We start from the raw sequence: 25,531 nt of genomic DNA, 5'->3' as shown, positions 1-25,531 counted from the left end.
TCCTGGCACTTGTCCCCAAGCTGTGCCAGGTGTGCAGGTGGGGGCCGGGGTCCCAAGCAGACGGCACCACTGGGAGGGTTCAGAGACCCCCACATCTCCCACGGTTGAAGGGTGGTGCCTAGTGTGGTGGGGAAGGGGCTTCAAGGGAGAGAAGGGGTGGGGCGGGCTTGGGGCACCCTACAGTGGGGCACCCCTGGGGGGGTCCCACTGTGCTCTGAGCCCGAGGCGCCCAGGTTGGCAGCAGCTCCAAGGGCGAGCTCTGTCCCGCCAGCATCCACCCCGGGGGGCTCCCGGCTGTGGAGGAGGGTCAGGGGCCAGCTTGGAGAGGAAGGAGGCGCAGGGAACACAGAGGCCCTCGGGCTGGTGCCTTGGTTGGCAAGAGGGGTCTCCCCAGGCCTCAGGCTGTAGCCACAGAGGGACCCCTTGGGGCTGGTTCCTTCTGGGGGCCTGGGGCGGGACTGGTGGCCACCTGCAGCAGCCGCAGGGCAGGTGGTTGGCACAGGATCCAGGATGTCAGTCCCTCCTGGATCCTGCCTGAGCTGGGTAGGAGAGCGGGGGGAGAGGGCAGGCTGCCTGCGGCGGTTCTGAGCCCAGGATGGGCGTACACCTTCCCCTCCCTTCCCCCGATGGTGGCCACACCAGGGGAGGCAGCGTCCCCCACTTCTGTAGACTAGGAAACCGAGGCCCAGGGCAGCAGAGACTGTGCCTCTGTCCCCCACACTCCAGAGACCTCTCAGGACTCAGGAGCCCACTCGGGGAGGGAGATCGCCAGGCCTGGGCACCAGCACAGCAGCCCACTGTTCCTGCGGTACCTCCGGACCCCACTCCAGCTGAGCGTCCTCCCCCGCTGGCCGCTGTGCCAGCTCACAGGAGGGCATCCCTGCCCAGGCCCCATGGGGTCCCTGACCCCAACTGGCAGAGCCCAGCGCTGTGGCTGCTGGGGGTACCCGGGCCTGGCAGCGGGGGCTGGTCACGGAGCCGAGGTGGGGCCTCCCGTCCATCAGCGTCCATGTGGGCCGGCTGAGTTGGGGAGGCAAGAAGGCCCAGAGACCCCTGCACACAGGGCCCCTCTGAGGGCACCGCGGTGTCCGGCGCCCCTCGACCTCACTCACCAGCGCTGAGCAGGGCTCCGCAACAGGACAGCAGCAGCCACGGCCGGAGCATGGTGCACAGGGGAGAGGAGCTCGCGCTGGGCCCGGCAGGCCTGCTGCTGCCACCTGTGTGGCTCCAACAGCCAGTCCTGGGTGCCTTATATAGGGTGGTGGGCCCTCCCTCGCCACACCTGCCTGCGCCCCACGGTCCAGCCCCTTAATCACCACTGCCAGCGGGTGCAGCGGTGGCCAAACAGGATCTGGGCCTGCTTTATCAGGACTCGGCTTTCTTTGGAAAATCCTGCAGGCAGCGGCCCCATTATCACCCACTCCCAGTGGGGGGCTGACGCATGCACACCCCCAAAGGTCTTGCAAACACCCCCTGCATGGGGCCATCCCGGCCCAGGCCCTCCCCGCTGCTGGGTCAACGTGGGCACTGTCAGCCACATGCCTGGTGGCCAGGATGGGCCTGCTGCGGGAGGTCGGGGGCCCTGGGGCACCTTCTCTGCCCCTTCCGGGGATCCCAGTGCTGACCCAGCTTGGGGGGAACCCTGCTGCACCTGAATCCCAGGACCCCCTGAAGGGCGCTGGGCCCACCCCTCACCCTGAGTTCCCTGCCCAGCAGGAAAGATCACCCAGTGGGAGGGACCTTGCCGGGGGTGTTGGGGAGCAGGGGCTCCGCCGTCTGGGACAGGCAGCAGCCTTGGGGCTCAGACGGGCTGCCCTGGAGGCCTGAGGAGCTACCGTGTCTTTGCAGCCTGCCAGGTCCCAGGCTCGCTCCTGAAGACCCCTCCACAGCTGTTTTCTTCCCCCTCCGAGCGCTGTCGGCAGCCGTCTTGGGCACAGGAACTCGGGGGCCGCTCGTCTGCTGGGGCATCTCTGCGGGGCTGTGGGGTTGCCGGTACGCTCCTGACCCCTTCAGGCAGAGGGGCAGGGACTGGGATGACCAGGGGGCCTTGCCTGTGGAGGCACATGCCACGCCTGAGGGGCCGGGGCCAGGACAAGGTCTGGTGACATCGGGGTGGTGCTGGTGGCTGGCAGTGGGGGAGGGAGGTGGAGGTCTGAGCGGTCGCCAGGATTGCCCCAGCCTCGTTTGGGAGTCCAGGGACCCCTCCCGAAGGGGATTTTGGCCCCCGACCCCGACAGCAGCCCTTGCTGGCCTCGGGGCTGTTCCCACCACATGTCAGCATCCTGGCCTAACCGGGAGGGACCCCGAGGCCGCCTGGTCCCCCTGGACCGGGCTCCCCACATGGGGCTGCACCCCCGTCCCACAGGTGAGCTGAGCCCGCTGGCTGGGACCCGAGCCTGCCACCTCTGTCCCACCTGTGCCCACATGCCTTGGAGCCGCCCCACCTGCCCCCGGAAGAGGCCCCAGGGCCACGCATGCCACATGCAGTAGGCGTTGTGTGTTTCACTTAAATCAGCTTCAGTTTTGCAGAACGCAGAACGTTGCTTGAAGTTACAATAAATTGTTTTCGTAGGAAACTGCTGTACGTGTGCTGCCCCCCACCAGGAGCCCCACGCCAGGCATTCTGGGTGTTCCTGCTCTCATCTGTTCTTCTTTTTAATTTTTTAGTTTTGTAGAGACGAGGTCTCACTTTGTTGTTCAGGCTGGTCTTGAACTCCTGGACTCAAGAGATCCTCCTGCCTCAGCCTCCCAGAGTGCTGAGATGACAGGCGTGAGCCACCGTGTCCGGCCTTGGCTGTCCCTTCTTAACACGCTCAGTGGTCCCTGTGGTTCAGGTGAGAAACTGAGGCACAGGAGTGAGGCCCCTGCCCTGTCATGCTGAGAGGCTGGATGGACGCAGGGCTCACAGCTGGCCCTTGTTCTGAGCTGGGGCCTCTCAGCCCGGGCTCGAGGTGGGGACGACGAGGGGCAGAGATCTTAGGGCCTCCTTCCCTGGGTGGGTCACTGCACCAGGGCAGCCGGTGCCAAAAGGGACCTCATGGGCAGGTGGCATGGCTGGGAGCCCTGTGGCTGCGTCAGCCCAGCAGTTGTACTTGTCTGACCACCTGTCTGGGCTCCTGAGAACCGAACTCAGGTTCTCAGAGGGATCCTATGAAGCTTTGAATGTAGGGGCAGGGATGGGTTGGGGGTGAGAGCCAGTGGACACTGGTTCCCCGGCCAGGCCTGTAGGGCTTTGGGTCCTGGCCACTGAGGCTCCCATTTCCCAGCTGTAAAGTGGCAGAGACCCCTGACCTTAAAGGGCAGTTATGGCCGTGACGTTCAGCATGTGAGTCCCCAGCGTCCCCCAGAATTGGGGGATCCCTGCAGCTTGCACCGGTGTGGGGTGGGTGGGGGCTGGATGCCACCAGCCTGCAATGGGGCTGCCCACTGGGCCTGTGGTGAAGATGCCTGCTTGCAGATGTGTGATTTGTGTGTGTGCATATGCATGTGTGTGCATGCACATGTGTACCTGTGTGTGAGCATGTGTGCATTTGTGTGCATACGTGTGTGTGCATGTGTATATGTGTGTGCCTGTGTGCACGTGTGTGCCTGTGTGCATGTGTGTGCGCACGTGTGAGTGCCTGTGTGTGCATGTGTGCCTGTGTACCTGTGTGTGCGTGTGCACACGTGTGCCTGTGTGTGCACGTGTGTGGCTGTGTGTGTGCCTGTGTACCTGTGTGTGCACCTGTGTACCTGTGTGTGCCTGTGTGTGCACATGTGTGGCTGTGTGTGTGCGTGTGTGTGCCTGTGTACCTGTGTGTGCCTGTGTGTGCCTGTGTGCCTGTGTACCTGTGTGTGCCTGTGTGTGTGCGCGTGTGTACCTGTGTGTGCCTGTGTGTGCACGTGTGTACCTGTGTGTGCACCTGTGTACCTGTGTGTGCCTGTGTGTGCACGTGTGTACCTGTGTGTGCCTGTGTGTGCCTGTGTGCCTGTGTACCTGTGTGTGCGCGTGTGTACCTGTGTGTACCTGTGTGTGTCTATGCATGCCTGTGTGTGCCTGTGTGTGTGCCTGTGTGTGTATATGTTGAATTTCTGGTGGAAGCTTTGCATCCCAGAATTTATTGTCCCCAAGATCTCAGGGCCACTCAGGGGTGTGTAGAAGGCCCTGGCCCCGAGCCCTGGTCGGGGCTCCGTCGTGGCACCATGGGGCCTCTGGAGCCTGGGGATCCCTCTCTCTCAACGCACTCGCTTGGTGGCAAATGGCTGGGAGCGGCGTTTCTGTCCTGGCCGGGGAACGCTTGAATGTGCTGAGCGATGGGGGAGATAAGCGTGCGAGGTGTTGTTCTGGAGCAACCTGGTGATAGGAGCCATGTCCCGTGGGCCTGGCTGGAGAACAGGGCCTGGGACTGGACAAGTGGGTGATTGTCCCCTCTCATGCCCAGCGCTGGCCCCACCCTGTACGTCCTTCTGAGTGGCCTGGCCCTGAACAGCGGTCACTCCGGGCCTGGTGTGGCTGTGAAGCAGGAGTCAGGGTGGGCCCTGGCCCCAGCTTCCCGGCTGAACCGTGAGGGTAGGCACTGGCTCCTATACCCACGGGGCTCCCTGGACAGGTGTGAGCAGACCTTCGCTTGGACTTGAGGCCTTCACCCCTGCAGGTGTCTCCAGAAGGATCTGGAACGGACTCGGGCCTGGCTCCCTTCACAGGAGGCTGAGACCCTGGGTCTGCTGGGACTCGTGTTCAGAGAGTCGCTGGGATGGACCTGCTGGTGGCCCCCCGCCCCTCGGCCAGCCCCTTCCCCGCCCCCGCCCCGCTGGGCCCTGTGGTCAGGTGTGACGTCCCCTGGAGGAGAACAGGTGGGGCTTCACCCCCTGAGGCTTGGCAGCTGGTCTCCATCAGATCAAAGGACTGAAAACTGTGGGTTTGGGGAGTGTTTGGGAAAGATTTCAACCCCGGGAGCGGGAATGCACCCGGGCTTGGATCGCTGCCATTTCCCATCTGAGGCACGGGCCCAGTGGGGGCCGGGAGAGCTCAGCATGACCAGCCAGTGCCCAGGTGCATGCCCGAGGGGGCGCGTCACGGCTTCCTGTTGATCCGGATGCCCCATGTCTTGGGAGGCACTGACCCTATGCCAGGTCCTGGAGCCCATTGCTTGGGGAGGCGGTGGGAACCCCAAGACCCTGAGACAGAGCGGCTGGATGCAGGGTCCCCCAAGGGGCAGGGGGATGGCAGGGAAGGGGCGTCAGGCCTGGGGGGAGGCCACCTGCCCCACCCTCCCTCCAAGGCCCTTGTGTGGCTGGGTGGGGCTGGCCCTGGGTCTTCTCCCTCTCCCGTCCCTGAGCGTCACTGGTGACCTCCCTATGGGCTTGTCCAGCTTGCCAGTACCCTGCGGTTTTGCCTCCTGAGCATGTTGAAACGCTCCTAGTCCAGCTCTTGCCTGCAGCCACCCCCATCGAATCTGGCCTGTTGTGGCCCTCACCCTACAGCCATGAGTGTGTGGTGCCCCCTCATTCTCCCCAGCACCTCAGAGGAGGCCCTGCCTGGCTCTAACATTCCCTGACCTCTGGCCTCTATACCCCTTCCTGGCCAACTCCTGCTTCTCCAACAGCCCTGCAGACCCCCCCTACCCCAGCTGCTGGGGTCCACCCTGCCGGAGGTAGGAACAGAGCCAGCTGCATGCCACAGGTGAGGGCTCTCCCCAGGGCCTGGGGAGGGGCAGCATGACCCCGGGAGGGCAGCTGCAAGGGCCGGGCAGCGCAGCTCACCTGGGCGACCACCAGCCCACCCTCAGTGAGACCCCGCAGCCCCTGTCCAGTGATGTTCAGAGGGCCAGGGCTCACTGGGCACCCACCGGTCTGCACTTTCAGACTTGACTGCTTGGTGCCTGGGCTGGGATTTGGGGGCATTGCCCTTTCTCCGTATCCCCAGCACCCCGTTCGGGAGCCAGACACTCAGGTGCGCACAGCCGCCACCCCCAGCTCAGCCCCAGCCCTGTGCTGTCCGCTGCGCACAGCCCACTGTGTGGCCTCGAGTGGACTGAAGGTCATGTCTGGCTGTGAGAGGGGCCCTGGTAGCTGCTGGGCCTCGAGGTGGCTGGGATGCTGGGCCTCGAGGTGGCTGGGATGCTGGGCCTCGAGGTGGCTGGGATGCTGGGCCTCGAGGTGGCTGGGATGCTGGGCTGGCCCTCCCATCCAGGGTGGGTTGAGGAGTGGCCAGCAGGAACCACTGCCTGAGGCTGGGCTCAGCCCAGGCTGGTAGACTCATGTTCCAGATGGGGAGCTCTCCACCTGCCCTCCTCCAGAGAGGAGCCCTTGTCCTTTCTGTCCACTTATGCCCCGTGCAGGAAGCAGGTCAGGGTAGGCTGGGGCCCTCAGGAGCGGGCGCGTTTCAGCCTGGGGCGGGGGTAGGATACGGGCCGCCGGGGCCATTGAGGTAGCACCACAGGAGGGGTCCTGGCCAGGCCACTCCTCCCTCCAGGTGGGAGCTTAGCTGGGGCGGGACCCCCACCTCCCCGGGTGAGCACTGCCGGCCGGTAGCCTTGGGCAGGCACCCAGGAGAGGTCCCTGGCCTGAGTTCCTCTCACACCTGACTCTGGTACCTCTGAGCCCCAGGGTAGGTGGCTGACTCATCTCCCCAGCTGGCACCCCAAATACCTTCTCCCCTTTTCCCATCCCACGGGTGGTGGCTGTGTGCCACAGGTGAGGGTGCAGAGCCCCCAGCTGTTCCTTGCCCCAAGAGTTTCACCCCCTGACATGGGGTCCTGGGCAGGCCCTCTAGGGACAGAGCCTTCCTTGCAGGCCGGCCCTGCCAGGCCCTCAGAGTGGGGGTGGCTGTGCCCCACCAGCCCCGAGGGGAAGACCAGGATCCTGAGGGCTGGGGTGCACCTCCGACGTCCTGGGGGAGATGTCCCTGCGTTGCCAACTCCAGGCCTGAACCCAAGGCGCCCTCATCTGAGCATAGGGAGAGGCTGCCAGGACGGCTGGGTGTCCGGCCGACTGCCCCGCCCGGGCTCTGGAGCTGATAACCAGCGGATGCAGAGTGAAATGCAAACAGATAAGGTTGTTGGGAACTAGGCCCCTGGACTGCTCCTGGCTGGCAGCCGTGAGGCACCACACTGCCCGGAGCCAGGGGTTATCGGGGCGCCTTTTGCCCTCAGTGAGTGCAGCTGGATGGGGAGTTAGTAAGGGCTTGCTCTCCGAGGGTGGCTGGTGAGGGGCTTTGAGGAGGGTAGGGGGACCCTGGGCTGCCGACTCTGAGACTCTGGAGGCTGCTGGTCAAGTGGGGGGTGGAGGTCAAGCTGAAGCTGAGGCTCATGAGACCACCTCTCTCCCAGGAATCCTCATCCCTTTCATGGGGGTGACGTTTAGGAGTCCCTTTGGGGAGCGTGGCAGGGCCCCAAAAGCACAAGTCAAATGGCCTCTGAGGGCAGGTGCAGCTCACAGCAAGGGGGCCCTGGGCAGCCCAGGGCGAGACGAAGGGCTTCCAGGGCCCCAGATGAGGAGCAGGACTGGATGGGGGGTGGGGCCAGGTCACCAGGAGGTGTCGGAGACCAGGCTGGAAGGTGTCCTGGCCTAGAGTGAGCTGGGAGAGGTGGGTAAACTGAGGACCAGAGCTGGGGGTGGGGAAGGGACCCTGAGCCAGCCTTGGGGGCGGTGGTGCTGTGTGCTGGCGCAGAGTCTGGGCAGGTGCCCCGGCAGAGGTGCCTCTGCCAGCAATGGCGTTGGGGCCACAGATCCTGCAGAGAATTTGAAGAATTGTTTTTTTTTTCCCCAGAAAAGCTCCAGGTGTTGCAGCCAGACCCGAGTCTCTCTCAGGAATCACATCCAGGGCCCGTCCCAGGCAGTGGGACATGCAGTGGGGGCAGCCACTGAGGCCCAGGTAAGCAGGGGTGACGGGGCAGGTCCTGGTCCAGAGGGTCGTGGGGGACGCTGGCATGGCCGGCGTGGCCTGCAGAGTCGAGGAGCGCCCAGGCTCCCCACAGCTGGTTCTTCGGGTGTTGTTCAGGGGAAACACAGTGGAGGCCAGACGGGAACAGGTGGGTTTCCCGGCCACTCACACCAGGTGCCGGCCCAAGGGAGCCTTGGGCCTGATCTGCTGCCCAGCGGCCGTGAGTGCTGTGTGGCCCGTGGGAGGCCCCGTGCATATGGCCCGCAGAGTCAGGTGTGGGGGGCCCAGAACACGTAGGCCTGGCAGAAGCCCAGATGGCACAGACGTGGCCCTACAGCCGGGCTCGGGGCCCTGGGAAGCCAGAGGCTCAGGCCCTCCCAGCTGGCATCAGGGCTGATCGGGGGGCTGAGACCGGTCATCACAGCAGCCCATGTTCACTGTCCACTGTCTCAGCAGCTCCCCGGGGGTCCCAAAAACCTCAACCCTCCCCCAGATGGGAGCACAAGCAGGGCGGCCGAGGAGCACTCCCAGCTTACCCACGGAGCCTGGCTCAAAACTGGTGGCCAAGGTGCACCCTCGCTGTAGTGGGCAGCTGCCTGCAGTCCTGATGCCACCGACTCTTGGGGGCATGGCCAGTGCTCGAGGCGGATGCCTGCGCACACATGCTCCCAGGAGCTGTTTGTAACAACTCCGAACTGGAAATGACCCAGATGTGGTGGGTGAATGTAGCGCAGCCTGTTCATCTGCTCATCCAGTTTCAGCAACTACAAACAAAACAGAACACGTGTGTCTGCGTCTCAGAGGAGCATGTGCTGCCACTTCTCCCGGCGTGGACTGGCTGGGTCACGTGGTCGGCGTCTGAATTTTTCAGAAACTGCCAAACCGTTTTCCGGCATGGCTGTGCCATCGTGCCTCCCACCCATGATGTGAGTTCCAGCCCCTCCTCACCCTCCTGTATGCTTGGCGTCGTCTGTTTTTAATATTTTAGCCGTTCTAACAGTCGTGCAGCGCTATCTGACTGTGGTTTTAATTTGAATTTTCCTAACAACTAACGACATTGAGCATCTTTTCATGTGTTTATTTGCCCTCCGTGTATCTTCTTTGGTGAAGTGTCTGTTCTAACGTTTTGTCCATCCATTTTAAAATTGGGTTGCTTCAGTTCTGAGAGTTCTTTATATATTCTGCACTCAAGTCCTTCACTAAAAATACATACTTGGCAAAGATTTTTCTCCCAGTCAGGGCTTGTCTTTTTATTCTCTTAATTGTGTCAGAAGATACTATTAAGTGTCAAAACTTCTGTTCAAAAGAGCAAAAGTTCGTTCTTTCCCTCCCTCCCTCCTTTCTTGCTTTCTTCCTCTCCCTCCCTGCCTCCCTGCCTGCTTCCCTCCCTCCCTCCCTCCCTCCCTCCCTCCCTCCCTCCCTCCCTTCCTTCCTTCCTTCCTTCCTTCCTTCCTTCCTTCCTTCCTTCCTTCCTTCTCTCTCTCTCTCTCTCGACAGAGTCTCGTGCTCTGTCGCCCAGGCTGGAGTGCAGTGGTGCAATCTTGGCTCACTGCAACCTCTGCCTCTCTGGTTCTGGCAATTCTCCTGCCTCAGCCTCTGGAGTAGTTGGGACTACAGGTGCCCACCACCACACCCAGCTGATTTTTGTATTTTTGGTAGAGATGGGGTTTCACCATGATGGTCAGGCTGGTTTCAAGCTCCTCACCTCAGATGATCCAACCACCTCTGCCTCCCAAATTGCTGGGATTACAGGCGTGTGCCACCTAGACTGGCCAAAGTTCTTAATTTTGGCAAAGTCCAATGTATTAATGTTTACTTTACACATCATGCTTTTAGTGTTGTGTCTAAGAAGTCTTTGCCTAATCCAAAGTCAGCATTTTATCATTATGAAATGACCTTCTTTATTGCCAGTTCCTTGCTCTAACGTCTACCTTGGTATTAATATTGCCACTTGATCTTTCTTTCTGTGTTAGCACGGTGTGTTTTTTCCTCTTCCTTTACTTTCAATAACTGATGTGTGTCTTTTACTTACAGTGAGATTCTCTGGGCAGCTTATAGAGTGATCTTGCTTTTTATTCTAGTCTTACAATCCACATCTTTTTATTGGGGGTGTTTAGACTATTACATTTAATGTAATTAGTGATGTGGCCAGGTTAAAAGCTACCATCTTGCTACTTGTTTTCTGTTCCTTCCATCTGTTCTTTGTCTTTATTTTCTGCCTTCTTTTGGATTGACTATTTTTCCACAGTTCAATTTTATCTCCTTGTTTGCTTGTCTGCCATAACTTTTTATTATTTTAGTAGTTGCCTTAGAGTTTATAGTATGTCTACAACTTACTATAGTCTACCTTCCAAAGATATTATCACATTCCATATATAGAATAAGAACCTTCCAGTCTGGGCACAGTGGCTCGCACCTGTAATTCCAACACTATGGGAGGCTGAGGCGGGAGGATCACCTGAGGTCAGGAGTTCGAGACCAGCCTGGCCAACGTGGTGAAACCCTGTATCTACTAAAAATACAAAAATTAGCCAGGCATGGTGGCGGGCGCCTGTAATCCCAGCTACTCGGGAGGCTCAGGCAGGAGAATCGCTTGAACCCGGGAGGCAGAGGCTGCAGTGAGACAAGATCGTGCCACTGCATTCCAGCCTGGGTGACAGAGCAAGACTCCATCTCAAAAAAAAAAAAAAAAAGGTGCCTCATAGCTCCCTTCTCCCGGGTTGTGCAATTCTTGTCACCCATTTTACCTCTACACACGATTCACATCACACTGCATTGTTGGTATTTTCATTTAATTAATTATTTTTTGAAGGGACTTAAATAGTAAAAAAACTTCTATATTTACCCATACAATTACTATTTCAAATGCCTTATTCCATCGTGTAGATCCATATTTCTTTCTCTTTTTGTTTTTTTTTTTGAGATCGAGTCTCGCTGTGTCACCCAGGCTGGAATGCAGTGGCGCGATCTCGGCTCCCTGCAACCTCCACCTCCTGGGTTCAAGTGATTCTCCTGCCTCAGCCTCCCGAGTAGCTGCGACCTCAGGCACCCACTACAACGCCTGGCTAATTTTTGTGTTTTTAGTAGAGATGGGGTTTTACCATGTTGGTCAGGCTGGTCTTGAACTCCTGACCTCAAGTGATCTGCCTGCCTCTGCCTCCCAAAGTACTGGGATGACAGGCCTGAGCCACCACGCCCGGCCATGGAGCCGCATTTCTATCTGATTTCCTTTTCCACCCGCCTGAAGGGCTTTCTTTAACATTTCTTAATGGACACTGCAATGGTTATTTGTCTGAAAATACTTCCTTTTGCCTTTGTTTTTGAAAGATGTTTTTCTAGGATGACAGCTTCTTCCATTTGTACTGTAAAGGCGCTGCTCTAGTTTTCTTACTGGCACAAGTTCCCCCGCCAAAAAAATCTGTTGTTATTTTAATATGTTTCCTCTCTGTAACACGCCCCCACCCCACAACTTAAGATTTTCTCTTTTACACTGATTCTGTTTGATTAGGATTTGGTGTCATTTCCTTCATGTTTCTTGTACTTTCTACTCACTGAGCTTCTTGTATCTCTGGGTTTTAGTTTTCATTAATTTTTTTTTTTTTGGAAACAGAGTCTTGCTCTGTTGCCCAGGCTGGAGTACAATGGCGCGATCTCGGCTCGCTGCAACCCCACACTCTGGGGCTCAAGCAGTCCTTCCACCTCAGCCTCCCGAGTAGCTGGGATTATGGGCACCCGCTACCACGCCCAGCTAATTTTCGTATTTTTAGTAGAGATGGGGTTTCACCACGTTGGCCAGGCTGGTTTCAAGCTCCTGACTTCAGGTGATCCACCCGCTTCGACCTCCCAAATTGCTGGGATTACAGGCGTGAGCCACCGCGCCCAGCCAAGTTTTCATCAGATTTGAACGAATTTTGGCCATGATTTCTTCAGTTTTTCCTGTCCTGCTCTCCATTCGTGGGCTCCATTTACAGACGTGTCAGGCTGCGCGAAGCTTTTCCACCTACTGCTCGCTAAGGAGCTGTTTATTTTTTGGATTCTTTTGTCTTTCTGTGTCTCTGTTACGTCTTCGAGTTCACCGCTCCCCTCTTCTGCGGTGTCCCATCCGCTGTTAATCCTGTCCAGTGTGTTTCATCTCACACATAGTCATTTTCATCTTTAGATGTTTAATTTGGATCCTTTTTTATGTTTCATGTTTTTTACTAAATACGTTCAATTTTTAGCATAGCATTTTGATGACATGGAATACTGTCGTAACGCCTGTTTTAATGTCTTTGTCGGCTAATTCCAACATCTGTGTTGGTTTTGTGATTTGGATTAGTTGAATTTTCTCCTGATTATGGGTGGAATTATCCCCTTTCTTTAGCTGCCTGGTGCTCTTTGAATGGAGGTCGGACTTCGTGAATTTTACCTTGTGGGCTGCTGGATACTTTTGCGTCCCGGAGCTTTGTTCTGGGGCATAATTAAGGGATTGGAGAGAGTTTGGGCCTCCTGGGCCTCGTGTGGCTTGTAGGTGGGGTCAGAGCAGTGCTGAGTCCAGGGCAAACTACTCCTCACCATTGAGGCAAGACGCTGAGGGGGCCACTCTGCCCACTGCACCGTGAACTTTGAGTGGCGAGGCTTCTCGGTGGCGCTGGCGGGAGCAGTGCTTTTCCCAGCCTGTGTGAGCTCCACTGCTCTTCCTTCGAATCCTTCGGGTCGTCGCTCGCCAGCCTTAGTCTCCTCCCAGGCACATGCTGAGCGGGTTCTCTGCCAAACACTCAAGACGGACCTTCTGCAGGTCTCTAGACGTTGCTCTGGGTAGCTCTCTCCTTGCCAGTGTCCTGTGCACTCCAGCTGCCGTGGTCTCCCTGGCCTCTCAGCTGAGCTCTTCCTGAGTTCCCCTTCCTGGCCCCTTGTCCTGGAAACCCTCAGGCGGTGAGCTGGGCAGATTAGGGCTCCCGCTGTGTTTCCTGTGTGCCATGGACTGAACGTTTGTGTCTTCCCCACCCTCCAGTTCCTATGTTGAAATCCTAGTGCCCAAGGTGACAGTAGTAGGAGGTGGGGACTTGGGGAGGTGGCAGAGCCCTCAAGAATGGGGTTAGTGTCCTTACAGGAGAGACCCCAGAGCCGGGTGCAGTGGCTCACGCCTGTAATTCTAGCACTTTGGGAGGCCGAGGCAGGTGGATCACCTGAGATCAGGAGTTCAAGATGAGCCTGGCCAGCATGGTGAAACCCTGTCTCTACTAAAAATACAAAAATTAGCTGGGCGTGGTGGTGGGCACCTGTAAGCTCGGCTACTCAGGAGGCTGAGGCGGAGAATCACTTGAACCCGGGAAGCGAGCTTGCAATGAGCCGAGATCCCACCACTGCACTCCAGCCTGGGCGACAGAGTGAGACCCCTTCAAAAAAAAAAAAAAAAAAAGGAGAGACCTCAGAGAGCTCTCCCACCCCTTCTACCAGAGGCAAAGGGGACCCAGCGAGAAGGTGCCGTCCATGAACCAAGGAGTGGCCTCACCAGACATCGAATCTGCCAGAGCGTCAATCTTGAACTTCCCGTCCTCCGCAGCCGTGGGGATGTGTGTCTGTTGCTTTTACACCACTCAGGCCACGGCATTTCCGGATAGCAGCCGGGGTGGAGAGAGCCGCTGTCTCTGTGGGACCACTCTCTTCGTCGCCTGATGTCCACCATCTTGACAGCTGTTGTTTCCCATATTTCCTGGAGTCCTTTGGTTGCTAAATCTGGCCTCTGCTACTCCCTTTGCTAAAAATGCTAGTCCTTGATTAAATGGAATCTTGATACTTTAATACAGAGTGAGACATAGTCACTAAATAAAACCTGGAAAAATGTAGAAGAGTAGCAGGAAGAGAACACACCCCAGCCCTGTGGTCCACCCACCTGCAGCCCCCAGCGCCACCTCCTGGCCCTGGTTTCCCTGCCTGTGGGGCTGGGCAGCATTGCTCCAACTCTTGAATCGCTTTCCTGGGGCCACCATAACCAAGCAGCACAGCCCAGGAGATGGCTCAGAGTCTCTCTGCGTCCTGGGAGCCTGAGATCCAGGAGTGGGTAGGACGGAGAATGGTTCTCCCTGGGTCACTCTGGAGGACCCTCTTAAGGTGGACCTCTTAAGGGAGCCCCGGCTCCCACCTTGCCAAAGAGCCTCTGAGCCACACCTGCCTCCCCCAGGCCTCCAGTTGGTGCCCGTGTGCAGCCCCCACCGTGGGGTCACCCTGGGGTAAGGGTCTCTCCTCCCCTGCTAACTTCTGCTGGGTCTCGGCATCCCTGGGATGAACCCTCCTGGCCTGGGCCTTGCTGGCCCACATCAGCCCCCAGCCCTCTGCTCCTTGGCCTCACCCACAGCCTGCAGAATGTAGGTGGGTTTCCTGGTGATAATATAATAATAGCAATGATGATGATGATGGCAATAACAATTATGACAGTCAACACTGCCACGTGCCGGGCTCTGGCCCTTTGCATGTCCGGGCCGGCTGTGCAAGGCACTGCTGGGGCTCCTGGGCTGGGAGCCAGGGACAGGCACCGTCACAGCAGCCAAGGGGCCCCCCCTACCACCCCAGCACCTGCTGGCCCTGAACCAGCTGCTCCTTGAGAGCTTTTACTGACTCTTCCGCTTGGCAGCATTTTAATCTGCTGGTGCAAGAGCCTTGTCGCTTCCTCAAAGCCTGTGCCCATGGCTGTGGGCAGCTGCCTGTCCCCGTGTAGGCAGAGCTGCGTCATGCCCTGTGGCCCCAGGTCCGGCTCTGGGGTTCTGGCTGGGCAGGGCCTGGAACCTTCTTGGAGTCACCACTGACTGGCTGCAGCCACCGGCTTCCCAGCAAGGACGTCCCCTTCTACAGGAAAATGGGGACGTCGGGAGCATTCTCTGGACAGCAGGAGATGCACGTCGACAGGCTGACCCTGCATCTTCCCACCCCAGAGTGGTGAGTGGGGATTCTGGGGACTTCCCCGGCCCCCATGGGCTTCGCGTGTCCTGGTGCCCATGTGTCTCCAGTCCGAGGGTTGGCCACGGTGTGGACCCCTCCACTTTCCTCCAGGCCTGAGGTGGGGCCCGGGCAGCCTGTCAAAGAAGAGCCTAGCCCAGACCCTCCCCCGACCCCTGGGGGAAGGAGGCCACCAGGCACCCTGCCTTGCTGCTGCCTCAGGGTGAATCTCAGGGGACCCTGGTGCAGGAGGGGCTGGCTCCGAGCTGGACAGGCCTCTGGGGTTGCCCTGGTGGCCTTCCCTCTCGCTGGGTCAGAGGTGCCCAGGCAGGGAGGGTCCAGGCCATGACAGAGCCGGGCCAGCTGGGGACAGGGCATCCCCCAGTGCAATCCTTGCAGCAAAGGGGTCCTAGAGTGCGGCTGGCGGGACACTCCTGCCATCACTGGATTTACTGCAGGTAGAGATCCTTTCTGTGCCCACGTAGATGAGGAAACAGGCATAAAGAGGGGGCGGCCTGCCCAAGGTTGCCAGGGAGGGAGTGGAGAGGCTGGATGCCCTTGGGCCCAGACTGCAGCCTCCCCACCCCGATGTGCCGCAGCCCCCAGTGTCCTGGGCCCCACGTGGTGCTTGAGCCCACAGGTGTCACCAAAGGTCTGAGTTGCCGGGACAAAGGCGGGGACGGGCCCGAGGTGCGGGGACAAAGGCGGGGACAGGCAACCCCTGCTGTTTGAGGGGTAGGAGGCCACAGATCAGTCCCCGGGAGGGCCAGGCAGGAGGTGGGCCCAGCGGGGCTGGCAAATGAGGAGCCGGTGCCCCCATGCTCACTGCAGGGGATGTGAGAGGGCGAGTGGTCACTCAGCCACACCCACACCTGTGTGTACAGGACCCATGCCCGCCCGCCTCGCTGTCGCGCCCGTGCACGGTTCACACTCGGGCTCACACCGCTTCTCCCGTTATTCAGGTGCTGCTGGGCCCTGCAGGGCTCAGATCGTCCCTGTGCCACTTGGCGGGGTCACCCTCACGCCTGCCCGGTGGCCCCACCTGCCCCACCTGCCCCACCTGCCCCACCTGCCCAGCTTCTCTCCCCTCTCAGTGCTGTCTGTCCCAGAACCTCCCATCAATGGGGCCAGAGGGCTCCGGCCCGGCTGCGGGCTGACTGTTCTCCCCAAGATGCCTGAGAGCCACCCGGGCACTGGACTCGCCAACATGCAGGCACACGCAGGCACACGCAGGCACACACCTGGGCCACACGGCCCTGAGCACACGCCTTGCCCAGCCCGCCTCCGGGCTGTGGTGTGGGCGACAGGTGCCACCTGCTGGCGGGCTACAGCATCACGGCTCTCGCCCTCCGGAACCTTCCATGGTGCCACTCCAGCCTCTGGTCTGGCTGCAGACGGCTTGGGCTGGGCAGGGAAGCTTCCGCTGTCAGGGAGCCTGGGACTGCAGACTTTGCTCCGAGTGCCCGGGGCAGGTAGAGGCCAGTCTGAGGAGCCCTGGCTCCCTGAGGTAGACGGAGCCAGGCAGACGTGGAGGAGACATGGGGGCTGCAGCCCTGGCCCCACTGCCCGACTCTCTCTCTGCATTTCGGGAGCCGGCAAGACCCAAGGGGGTCCCCAAGGCCCTGAGCTGCACCGAGCGCCCGTTTCCTGATCATTTTCAGATGCAGCAGTGTCCTGGACCCCTGGGGAGAGGTGACCCCCACCCCCAGCAGGAAGCTGGGCCTGGTTTCTGTCCCTCTGCAGCCACAAGGCCTGGCCAGGACGCTGGGAGCACCACGCCCTGGAGACTCAGCTCACCAAGGACTCAGGGGCAGGGGCTCCCCTGGCACCTGGGAAGCTGGGCCTCCCGGACCCCTGAACTCCCACCCAGACACCATCTCAACCCAGGTCTGTCTGCATCTCCCTGTCACTGCCCTGGGTTCTCCACTCCTGGACCCGACCCTGGTCCTGGGGCAGTGTCCCAGCTGCTGTGTCTCAGGCCCCGCATCCACTGCCCTTGGCCCACCTTCTATGTGGCCCATTAGAGGGGTGTGGGGGCTGCAACCTGCTTCTGTTGAACCCCCAGGCCTGCTAGGGGGCATCAGGATTCTGCACAGAGAGGCAGGGGACCCGGCCAGACATGCGGGTCTCCAGGTACCTAATTCAGGGCCTTGGGCCGAGGACAGTATATTTATCCTGGCCCAGGGGAGTCTGGGGGTGTCTGAGGGTCGGTGAGACGTCTGGGCAGATTGTCCCTGCCCTGCTGTGCTCTGCCCCACCCTGGCCGGCCCTCCTGGCTTCTCAAGGTGCTCCCGGCCACAATGGCACAGTCCCCCAGGCCCAAAATGTGCCCCCATGCTGCCCGAGGGCCGGTGCGGGGGCTGGTAGCACCCAAGGCCACACCCTCCCCTCCTTTTCCTGGGGCACCTGCCCCCACGCTGTGGCCACGGCTCCCTGGCCCCAACAGCTTCTTGTGACCCCTGAGGCTCCCCAGCCCCTGGCCCCCCATGGGGAGTTCCCTCCCCATAAGGGGGGGCAGACACTCCCCTGTGCCCACTCCTTGGGAGACTGGCACTAGATCCTGGCTGTGGGACAGGGTGGGCCACTCTGGGGGGTGAGACCAGGCTTCTCCCACCTGGGGGACCCATCCCAGCTCCGGCCCTGGGTGGGTGACAGCCTGGCTTTCCTGTGTCCTCACCGCCCACTCATCAGCAAGATGGGGATGTGGATGACAGGCGTGCTGGCCACGGAGGGCCTGGTATGGGCAGCTGTCGGGACAAGGGTAGTGTGGGCGGCCACAGCAGTTGGTGCTACTGCTGGGAAGGGCCGAAGGTGAGGCCCTCCTGGGCTGTGGGTCCCTGTAAACCACTGCCCCCGTGGGGTGTGCAGTCACCGAGCTGACCCGCTGCCAGGGTTCTGCCCCCTCCCTGTCCCTGCTGCTCCCCCAGCACCTGTGTCCCAAGCCTGAAGCCCTGTCCGTGTCAGAGATGGCACCTCCCTGGGCACAGGCACTTGGATGCTGGTGCCTCCCCTGCTGCGGACCCCTTTGCTGTGGTCAAGGCCTCCTCCCTGCACTGGCCCCGCCTGTGACCGCAGGCCTGGAGGGGCCCTCGATGGCCACAGAGGGCACAGGCTGGGGCCAGGAGGGCACCGTCTCCTGGGGCACAGATATGCTGGAGTGAGCCATGGAATTGTCCATCAGCAGCGGCAAGCTTTGCTGAGCGCCAGCTGTATGCAGAGCAAAGGCGGGCCAGCCGGGAAGGGCCAGTGAGGACCCGGGGTCCCCAGCGTCCCCTGGAGCCTGCACCCCTATGCGGGGGACGCCTGGGCAGCTCCTCCCTCCTCCACTCCCTGCCCTCTCCTCCCATCCTTCCTGCAGTTCCCACAGCTGTTTGGGGGCCTCCCCTGGTGCCTGGTTGAGCTGCAGGGGGAGATGTGTGTGGACACTGTAACCCTCCCGAAGCTGGGCCTGGAAGAAATGACTTCCCCAGAACCTTATCTGGGCCGGAGAGGGGCATTGGCAGGGGAGGTCTTGCTACCCTCCCGTCCTCTGCATGCCAAGCACCACCTGGGGCAGGGCCAGGGCAGGCTGCCTGGACACCGTGGACCTACCCGAGGCCCAGGCCTGTGTGGCTGAGAGGACTGAGGACGGCCGACCCCCTTGGTGACTGCCTGGGCCCAGAGGGTAGTGGGGGGAGAGGTCCGCTGGGTGTGGCCAGTCCTGGGGGAACTGTGTCCACTTAGGGATAGGGGACAGCTAGCAGAGCCCTCCCAGCTGACCAGGGGAGGCCCTGTGGGCACAGGAGGGGCCCCAGGTGTAGGCACAGGTGCAGGGCTGTGCGGCTCTGTGTCACCCAGGTGGAGCGTCTTGCCCCGTTTGATGGCTGACAAAGTCCCCTTGAATGCGTCAGACCCAGCATGGTCCCAGGGTCCTGACCCTAACATATCACCCCAAATTACCCTCACCCCAGCCTACCCCTGCCCTAAATTCACCCCAAGCCGCCACCCAAACCCCTTGGCCCCAACACCTTAACCTTAGACCCAGCCCTACACCCCAAGCCCTAATCCCTAACCGCTAGCCTCACCCTAACCTTCCTACCGGATGCCACCTGGCAAACATCCTCCTGGCCCCTGTCCACCCCTCCCCCGGGGATCCGGGAGGCAGTGGGGTCCCCGGGAGGCTGCTCCCTGCAGAACGCAGTGGATGGATGCGTGCGCACCGAGCCCCGGCCCCCTCTGGCTTCCTTCATCCTCCCCAGGCACTTCCCCCTGGGCCAGAGGGCAGCCTGGCAGCCCTGGACTCCAGGAGGGCCGAGTCTGGGGAGCTGGAGGACGTCACATTCCACTCTTGATGATGCCGCCCCAGTCCTACAATCTGGACAGCGGACAGGCTGCCCATTTCCTCCATCTCCGGTAACGAGAAGCAAATGCTGATCCTGGCCTGTCTCCTGGCTCCCGGGTCCCTAGGTTCCTGCTGCCCCTGCTAGTTCCTGGAAGATGCCAGCAGGAGGGAGGGCGGTGGAGCTGGACTTGCGCCTACAACAGGATCTGGCCATAAACGCAGTCAGGGCGAGGCTGCGGGGTGGGCGGCTGAGACTCCTGGTGGACTCTCTCCCCTCCCCCCAGCCCTGGCACGCAGCTGTCGGCTCTTCCCGGGAAGCCACAGCCTTTGTTTGTTCCTTGAAGGAGCTGGTGCGTTGCCTGCGAGCTTCTCTGCAGGCTTGGGGGTCGTGCCTGCTGTCCACCTCCCCGAAACCAGCTCCTTCCAGCAGCAGGCTGCAAGCCTGGAGAGGCCACCGGGGACCAGGCAGGGAAACTGAGGCCCCAAAAAGGCAGGGAACAGGTGCAGGGGGGCCTGTCTGACCTGCGCTGGGACTGGGCCAGGCGAGTCTCCTCCAGGGTCCAGCCCCATCTTGGACAGAGGAAGTTGATAGGAAAGGCAGGAGTGGCCTCTTCTAACAATTTCAGCTCTGAAGGGGCCGAGAGTGGCGATGCTGACAGCATTTCCTCCAGCTCCCACCTGCCTGCTCCGGGGAAGTCCCCACCTAGGCAGTGATATTCACCTGGTGATACTAATAATTGTCTCAGGTGATAAATTGTCTCAGCTGCTCTCCCACATGGCCCACGGGTCCCTGGAGGTTCCCTGGATCCTTTCAGGGGAGACCATGGGCCCTAAACGATCTTCATAACAAAACTGAGAAGTGGCCTGGCTTCTTCACTGCGCTCCTATGGGCTGGGATCCAGCATGGCCCGACTGGGCAGCTCCTTTCCTTCCCTGACGCTGCTCCAGGGGAAAGAAGGGCCAGGGTCTATCCAGGGTGCCCCAGGTGGATCAGTGAATGCCCCTGAAGCCACGTGCCAGTTGCGTCCCCGTCAGATGCCCCCATCCCAGTCTCCTGAGCCTCATTAGTCACCCCTCATGTTCCTCTGGGGACCCCAGGCCCCAGCTCCTGTCTGGTTAGAGGCTGAAGGGGTCTGAGCTACACCTGCCCTAGGGGACCTCGGGAGGGGTCTTGGTGTCCTCCGACTTCTATCCCCAGAAGGGAGCTTAGAATGCAGCTGAGGCTTCCCCCGGGGCCCAGGGTGTCTGTGTCCGAGCCACAGCCAGAGTGTGCCCTGGAGAGCCGCTGGGACGCATGGTGAGCTCTCGTCATCCTGTCCCCACTCCAGGCTCAGGCTGGAGCCGTGATGCCACCACTGCACTCCAACCTGGGCAACAGAGTGAGACCCTGTCTCTATAAAATAGAAACAAAAATAAGAGCATGTGGTTTCTGCGGTTTCCTGGCCAAAAATGCATAACCCCAATCTCAATCATAAGAAAACATCCAACGTCCCCAACAAGGGGAGGTTCTACACACACCTGCCCAGCGCCCCTCAAAAGTGTCAAGGGCGTGAAAGACATGGAGGGATGTAGAAGACGGGAGAGCCAGTGTTGCCTGCGGTGTGTTCACAACGGTCACAGGTCAGTGCCCACGGTCACTCAGCAGCCATGCCAGGCAGGCCCCAGGGGCCCAAGAGGAAGGTGGGATGTGGCGGGATGGGGGCTCTGCACGGCCCCGCAGCACAAGCACCCTACCGACTCCAGGGGCAGCAATCTGGCCCCCTCATGGTGCCATTCCCCAGGGACGGATCCTCGCCTGCCTTGCCGGCCCTCCACAGACAGGACAGGGACAGGTCGTCAGCTGTCATGGAGGCCCTCGCAGTTTTCTGAATGTGGACTTGCTGTTCCTGCCCATGGCTTCATCCACGGACTCGACAGCACCCCACTGTCCATCATACCCCCAGCAATGCTGTTCCCGCAGCAGGACGCATCCCATGCTCAGGCAGTGCTCCCAGGAGCAGCGGGTTAATAGAGCGTAGGACGGCCCCTGAAGACCAGTTACGTGGCCCTCCGAAGACCAGGAGGCCCTCCGAAAGGACAGGCGCAACCCCGCAGAACAGACTGGGTGCTCGCCATCCGTGTCCGGTGCTGCTTCTCTGTGGCGATGGTATCCAGGAATCATGGGTGGGAGTCACGGCCACTGTCCCTGTCGCACCAGCCGCCTGCTCACACAGCCACCGTTCACTCCAGCTCGAAGGTCCTGCTTCTTCAGGGAGGAGCGCTCCCACCAGGGTCGAGGCGCTGGCCGTGTGGAGTTCGACGTCGGGAGTGTCCCCAGGGGCCCCTCTTCCCGCTGAATCCACAGAGAGAATGTGAGCTCGCTGTCCGGCGGGCGGGGCTGGGCATCCCGTCCGCCGAGGGGACACCGGATCGCTGCGGAGAGAGGACTGGAGCCAGAGGCCAGCCCAGACCAGAACTGAGACCAGGCGACCAGCAGAGCCTGCACAATAATAATGCTTCATTTTGCAAATGTATTTTGTTCTTTTATTGTGTATATTTATCATGTCCAATGTGATGTTTTGAAACGTGTTTACACTGTGGTTAAATCAAGCGGCATAACACACACGACTTCACATACTTCCCATTTTTTGTGGTGAGAACACTCAATCTACTCGCGATGATTTTTTTCCTTTTTTTCTCTCTTAATGGTTTTCAAGGATGCAATATGCTGTTATTAACTGTAGTCACCATGCTGTGCAGTACATCTCTTGAATTTATTCCTCTTGTCTAACGGAACTTTTTTTTTTGAGATGGAGTTTCGCTCTGTCGCCAGGCTGGAGTGCAGTGGCGCGATCTCGGCTCACTGTAACCTCCATCTCCCAGGTTCAAGCAATTCTCGTGCCTCAGCCTCCTGAGTAGCTGGGATTACAGGCGCCTGCCACCACGCCCAGCTAATTTTTTTTTTTTTTTTTTTTGCTTGCTTGTTTTTTTTTTTTGAGCCGGAGTCTCACTCTGTTGCCAGGCTGGAGTGCAGTGGTGCCATCTCGGCTCACTGCAACCTCCGCCTCCTGGGTTCAAGCGATTCTCCTGCCTCAGCCTCCTGAGTAGCTGGGATTACAGGCACCTGCCACCACGCCTAGCTAATTGTTGTATTTTTAATAGAGATGGGGTTTCACCATGTTGGCCAGGATGATCTTGAACTCCTGACCTCAGGTGATCTGACCTCCTCAGCATCCCAAAGTGCTGGGATTACAGGCATGAGCCACCGCGCCCGGCCTAATTTTTGTACTTTTAGTAGAGACGGGGTCTCATCATGTTGGCCAGGCTGGTCTCGAACTCCTAACCTCAGGTGATCCGCCTGCCTCGGCCTCCCAAAGTGCTGGGATTCCAGGCGTGAGCCGCCGCGCCTGGTCTGTAACAGAAACTTTGTACTCTTGGACCAACCCCCCAATTCCCAGCCCCTATGTCCCTGGGTCCTCTCTCTGCTTCTGTGAGTTCAACTTTTCTAGGCTCCACTTATGAGTGAGATCACTCAGTGTCTTCTTTCTGGGCCTGGCACCCTTCATTCATCATAAAGTCCTGCAGTTCATCCATGTCGGAACCAATGATGCATTCCCTCTTCTGTGGAGGAGCAGTTGTCTGACGTGGATGCACCCTTCCTTGGCTGCTGGATGCTGAGACTGGTTCCGTGTCTGGACGTAGTGGACAGTGCTGCGGCGAACATGGGGTGCGGGTGTCCCTTCCGTGTACTGATGCGGCTTCCACGCATTGCGCCCGGGAGTGGGACGGCCGGATTACATGGTAGTTGTGTTTTCAGTTTTTTGGGAACCTCCATGCTGTTTTCCATAACGGCCATCGTCACAGACTTCTTATCATGTAATCATTTTAGACTCGTAGAATCCTGGTAAAAATAGTATAGAGAATGGCGATCTGTCATCTCTGGGCAGGGCAAAGGGAGCTGGGGTGACCAGGCAGGAGCGAGGTTTACTTTCACGATTTATTCTTTACCTATTCAAAAACAATTAAAGGCCAAGGCAGGTGGATCACTTGAGGCCAGGAGTTTGAGACCAGCCTGGCCAACGTGGTGAAACCCTGTCTCTACTAAAAATACAAAAATTAGCCGGGTGTAGTGGGGCACACCTGTAATCCCAGCTACATGGGAGGCTGAGGCAGGAGAATCGCTTGAACCTGGGAGGCGGAGGTTGCAGTGAGCCGAGATCGCGCCACTGCACTCCAGCCTGGGTGAAAGAGTGAGACTATATCACAAAAAAAAAAAAAAAAAAAAAAAGAAAAGAAAAGAAAAGAAAAACCAGAAAAAAAAACACAAAAAATGCACCATTGCACTCTAGCCTGTGTGACAGAGTGAGACTCCATCACACACACACACACACAAAAAGGCCAGGTGCGGTGGCTCACGCCTGTAATTCCAGCACTTTGGGAGGCCAAGGCGGGTGGATCATGAGGTCAGGAGATCGAGACCATCCTGGCTAACACGGTGAAACCCCATCTCTACTAAAAATACAAAAACTTAGCCGGGCGTGGTGGCGGGCGCCTATAGTCCCAGCTACTCAGGAGGCTGAGGCAGGAGAATGGCCTGAACCCGGGAGGTGGAGCTTGCAGTGAGCTGAGATCGTGCCACTGCACTCCAGCCTGGGTGGCAGAGACAAACAAACAAACAAACAAACAAAAAAACCCAGAAAAAACCACAAAAAGCCCCACAAAAAAACCATTAAAATAATTTAAAAATTTAAAATAATGTTTAGTAAAATAATGTTTAGTGAAAAATAATGTTTAATGTTTAACATGAGAAATGCTTATATGGTAAAAAATAAGGAAAAAGGAGGATTATTTAAAAAAGAGTGAGAAGAAAATAGAGTCAGATATTTATCTGATCTTTAGGGAAGAGCACTTTTCTAAGCATACAAACAAAGGAAGAAATAATAAAGAAAAAAAGTGACGAATGTGTTACCTCCCTAAAAACACGTGCATAAGAACAAGGGTTTGATCGTCACTGATGGGGTCCCAGGTGCTGACTCAAGCGCAGCAGGCCTCGGAGCCGGAGGCTGAGTGTGAGTCACGGAGGTGACCTCCATGGCAAGAGCAGCGTGGCGTGTCCGTCCTGCACAGACAGAAATGCGGTCAAGGGGCGTGGGAGGACCATGAAGGGGTCACGCTGAACGTGCCGCAGGTGCCCACCAAGCAGAGAGTCTGCCTTTTGAGGTGTGGTTTAGGGAGTTAGCAGGGAGCTAACTGCAGGCTGCTCCGTTGGGTGCAACATAGACAGAAAAGGGGTCACATTAAACTGGAAGTGCCAGACCTGGCTTGGTTTACTGTGGAGGAAGGAATGCAAAGGCCTAGGGAGATTGGAAGGCTAGGGTGGGTTTGTGACTTAAGACCTCCTCACCCACCAGAAGGTCCAGAAGACAGACCCTTCCCCACACTGGGAACTAGATTAGTGAGGGGGATAGAAATGGGGACAGATCCCTGGGCTGCTCTTCTCTGAGGGCCGCAGACCTCACAGTGGGAGCCACAGCCACTCATTTGGAAAAGAGGCACAATGGGAAGAATGGACCTGGGACTGCCGAGCGGTGGCTCTCAGCCGTCAGAGGCGAGGGGGATGCGGGCGCCATCATGAGCAGCAGAGGCAGAACGACAGTCAGGCCGGGCTGACGCCTTAACCACAGCTCTCCTAGGAGGAAAACAGAAAGCCTGGGAAGATGGTACTGGATCTGCAGGAGGCCAAGGTGGGGGTGTCACCTGAGACCAGGAGTTCAAGACCAGTCTGGGCAATATAGTGAGAACCCCATCTCTAAAAACTAAAAAATTAGCTGGGCTTGGTGGTGCACACCTGTGGTCCCAGCTACTCAGGAGGCTGAGGCAGGAGGATGGCTTAAGCCCAGGAGTTCAAGGCTGCAGTGAGCCAAGATTGCATCACTGCACTCCTGCCTGGGCAACAGAGCGAGACCCTGCCTCAAAATAAATAAATAAATAAATAAATAAATAAATAAATAAATAAATAAATAATCATGTTCTCAGCAAATATTTAATTTCCCCAATATATTGTGGGGGAAAAGAGGCTATAAAACAATCTGTGATAATAACCAGGAGAACTTAGGAGCACCCATGGGTGCCCATGACCGGCAGAGATTCACAAACACTGTTCACCTCCATAACCAGCAAGGGTGCTGCCATCCAGAGCCCATCGCAGACGAGCAACTGTGCCTGCCCAGGCCAGGCCATGGCACCCAGCAGCCGGGACCCTTCCCCACCTGAAACGATACTGCCGCCTGGGGACCCCGGGCCGCTGACATGGGGCGCGCTAGAGCTTTCGAACACGTCTCTGCATCTGGACATTCCCTCAGTGCACATGTATTGCTTTATGTTCAGAGACGTCAAATGTCATTTAATGAAAAGACTCCGGCTACAGAATTGTCCCCAGGAATGCCCAGGAC

At 58.7% G+C, this 25,531-nt stretch overlaps 2 protein-coding genes and 1 long non-coding RNA gene across 6 annotated transcripts in view; 2 read left to right on the top strand and 1 right to left on the bottom strand.

The window, feature by feature from the left end:
• The window catches only part of MUC6 (mucin 6, oligomeric mucus/gel-forming), a 34,514-nt gene extending 33,077 nt beyond the window's left edge, over positions 1–1,437 (bottom strand). Inside the window, exon 1 of the mRNA XM_063630840.1 lies at positions 1,113–1,437. Coding sequence (XP_063486910.1) covers positions 1,113–1,164 — 52 coding nt within the window. The 5' untranslated portion in view covers positions 1,165–1,437. The remainder of the gene's footprint in view (positions 1–1,112) is intronic.
• Positions 1,438–13,648, top strand: LOC129471405 (uncharacterized). 4 transcript variants are annotated; one of them, XM_063630850.1, is made up of 6 exons: positions 1,438–2,834; positions 4,635–4,833; positions 5,586–5,662; positions 7,751–7,855; positions 8,620–8,790; positions 13,304–13,648. In XM_063630850.1, the coding sequence occupies exons 2-6, from the start codon at positions 4,734–4,736 to the stop codon at positions 13,520–13,522; spliced, it is 672 nt and encodes a 223-aa protein (XP_063486920.1). In that variant the 5' UTR covers positions 1,438–2,834; positions 4,635–4,733; the 3' UTR covers positions 13,523–13,648. The 4 variants fall into 4 exon arrangements, 3 of the variants coding, with proteins under 3 accessions (XP_063486920.1, XP_063486919.1, XP_063486921.1); XM_063630849.1 differs by having other exon boundaries at positions 5,586–7,035; XR_008653578.2 differs by adding an exon at positions 9,362–9,481 and having other exon boundaries at positions 4,635–7,855.
• Positions 13,649–16,471: 2,823 nt separating this feature from the next.
• Positions 16,472–21,723, top strand: LOC129471153 (uncharacterized). The gene is made up of 2 exons (XR_008653500.2): positions 16,472–20,720; positions 20,882–21,723. It is a non-coding gene; the product is annotated as an uncharacterized lncRNA (long non-coding RNA).
• The last annotated feature ends 3,808 nt before the right edge of the window (positions 21,724–25,531 follow it).

This window comes from Symphalangus syndactylus, chromosome 21 (assembly GCF_028878055.3).
Source record: "Symphalangus syndactylus isolate Jambi chromosome 21, NHGRI_mSymSyn1-v2.1_pri, whole genome shotgun sequence".
NCBI classification, from domain to species: domain Eukaryota; kingdom Metazoa; phylum Chordata; class Mammalia; order Primates; family Hylobatidae; genus Symphalangus; species Symphalangus syndactylus.
This window is presented reverse-complemented; position numbering and strand designations above follow the sequence as displayed.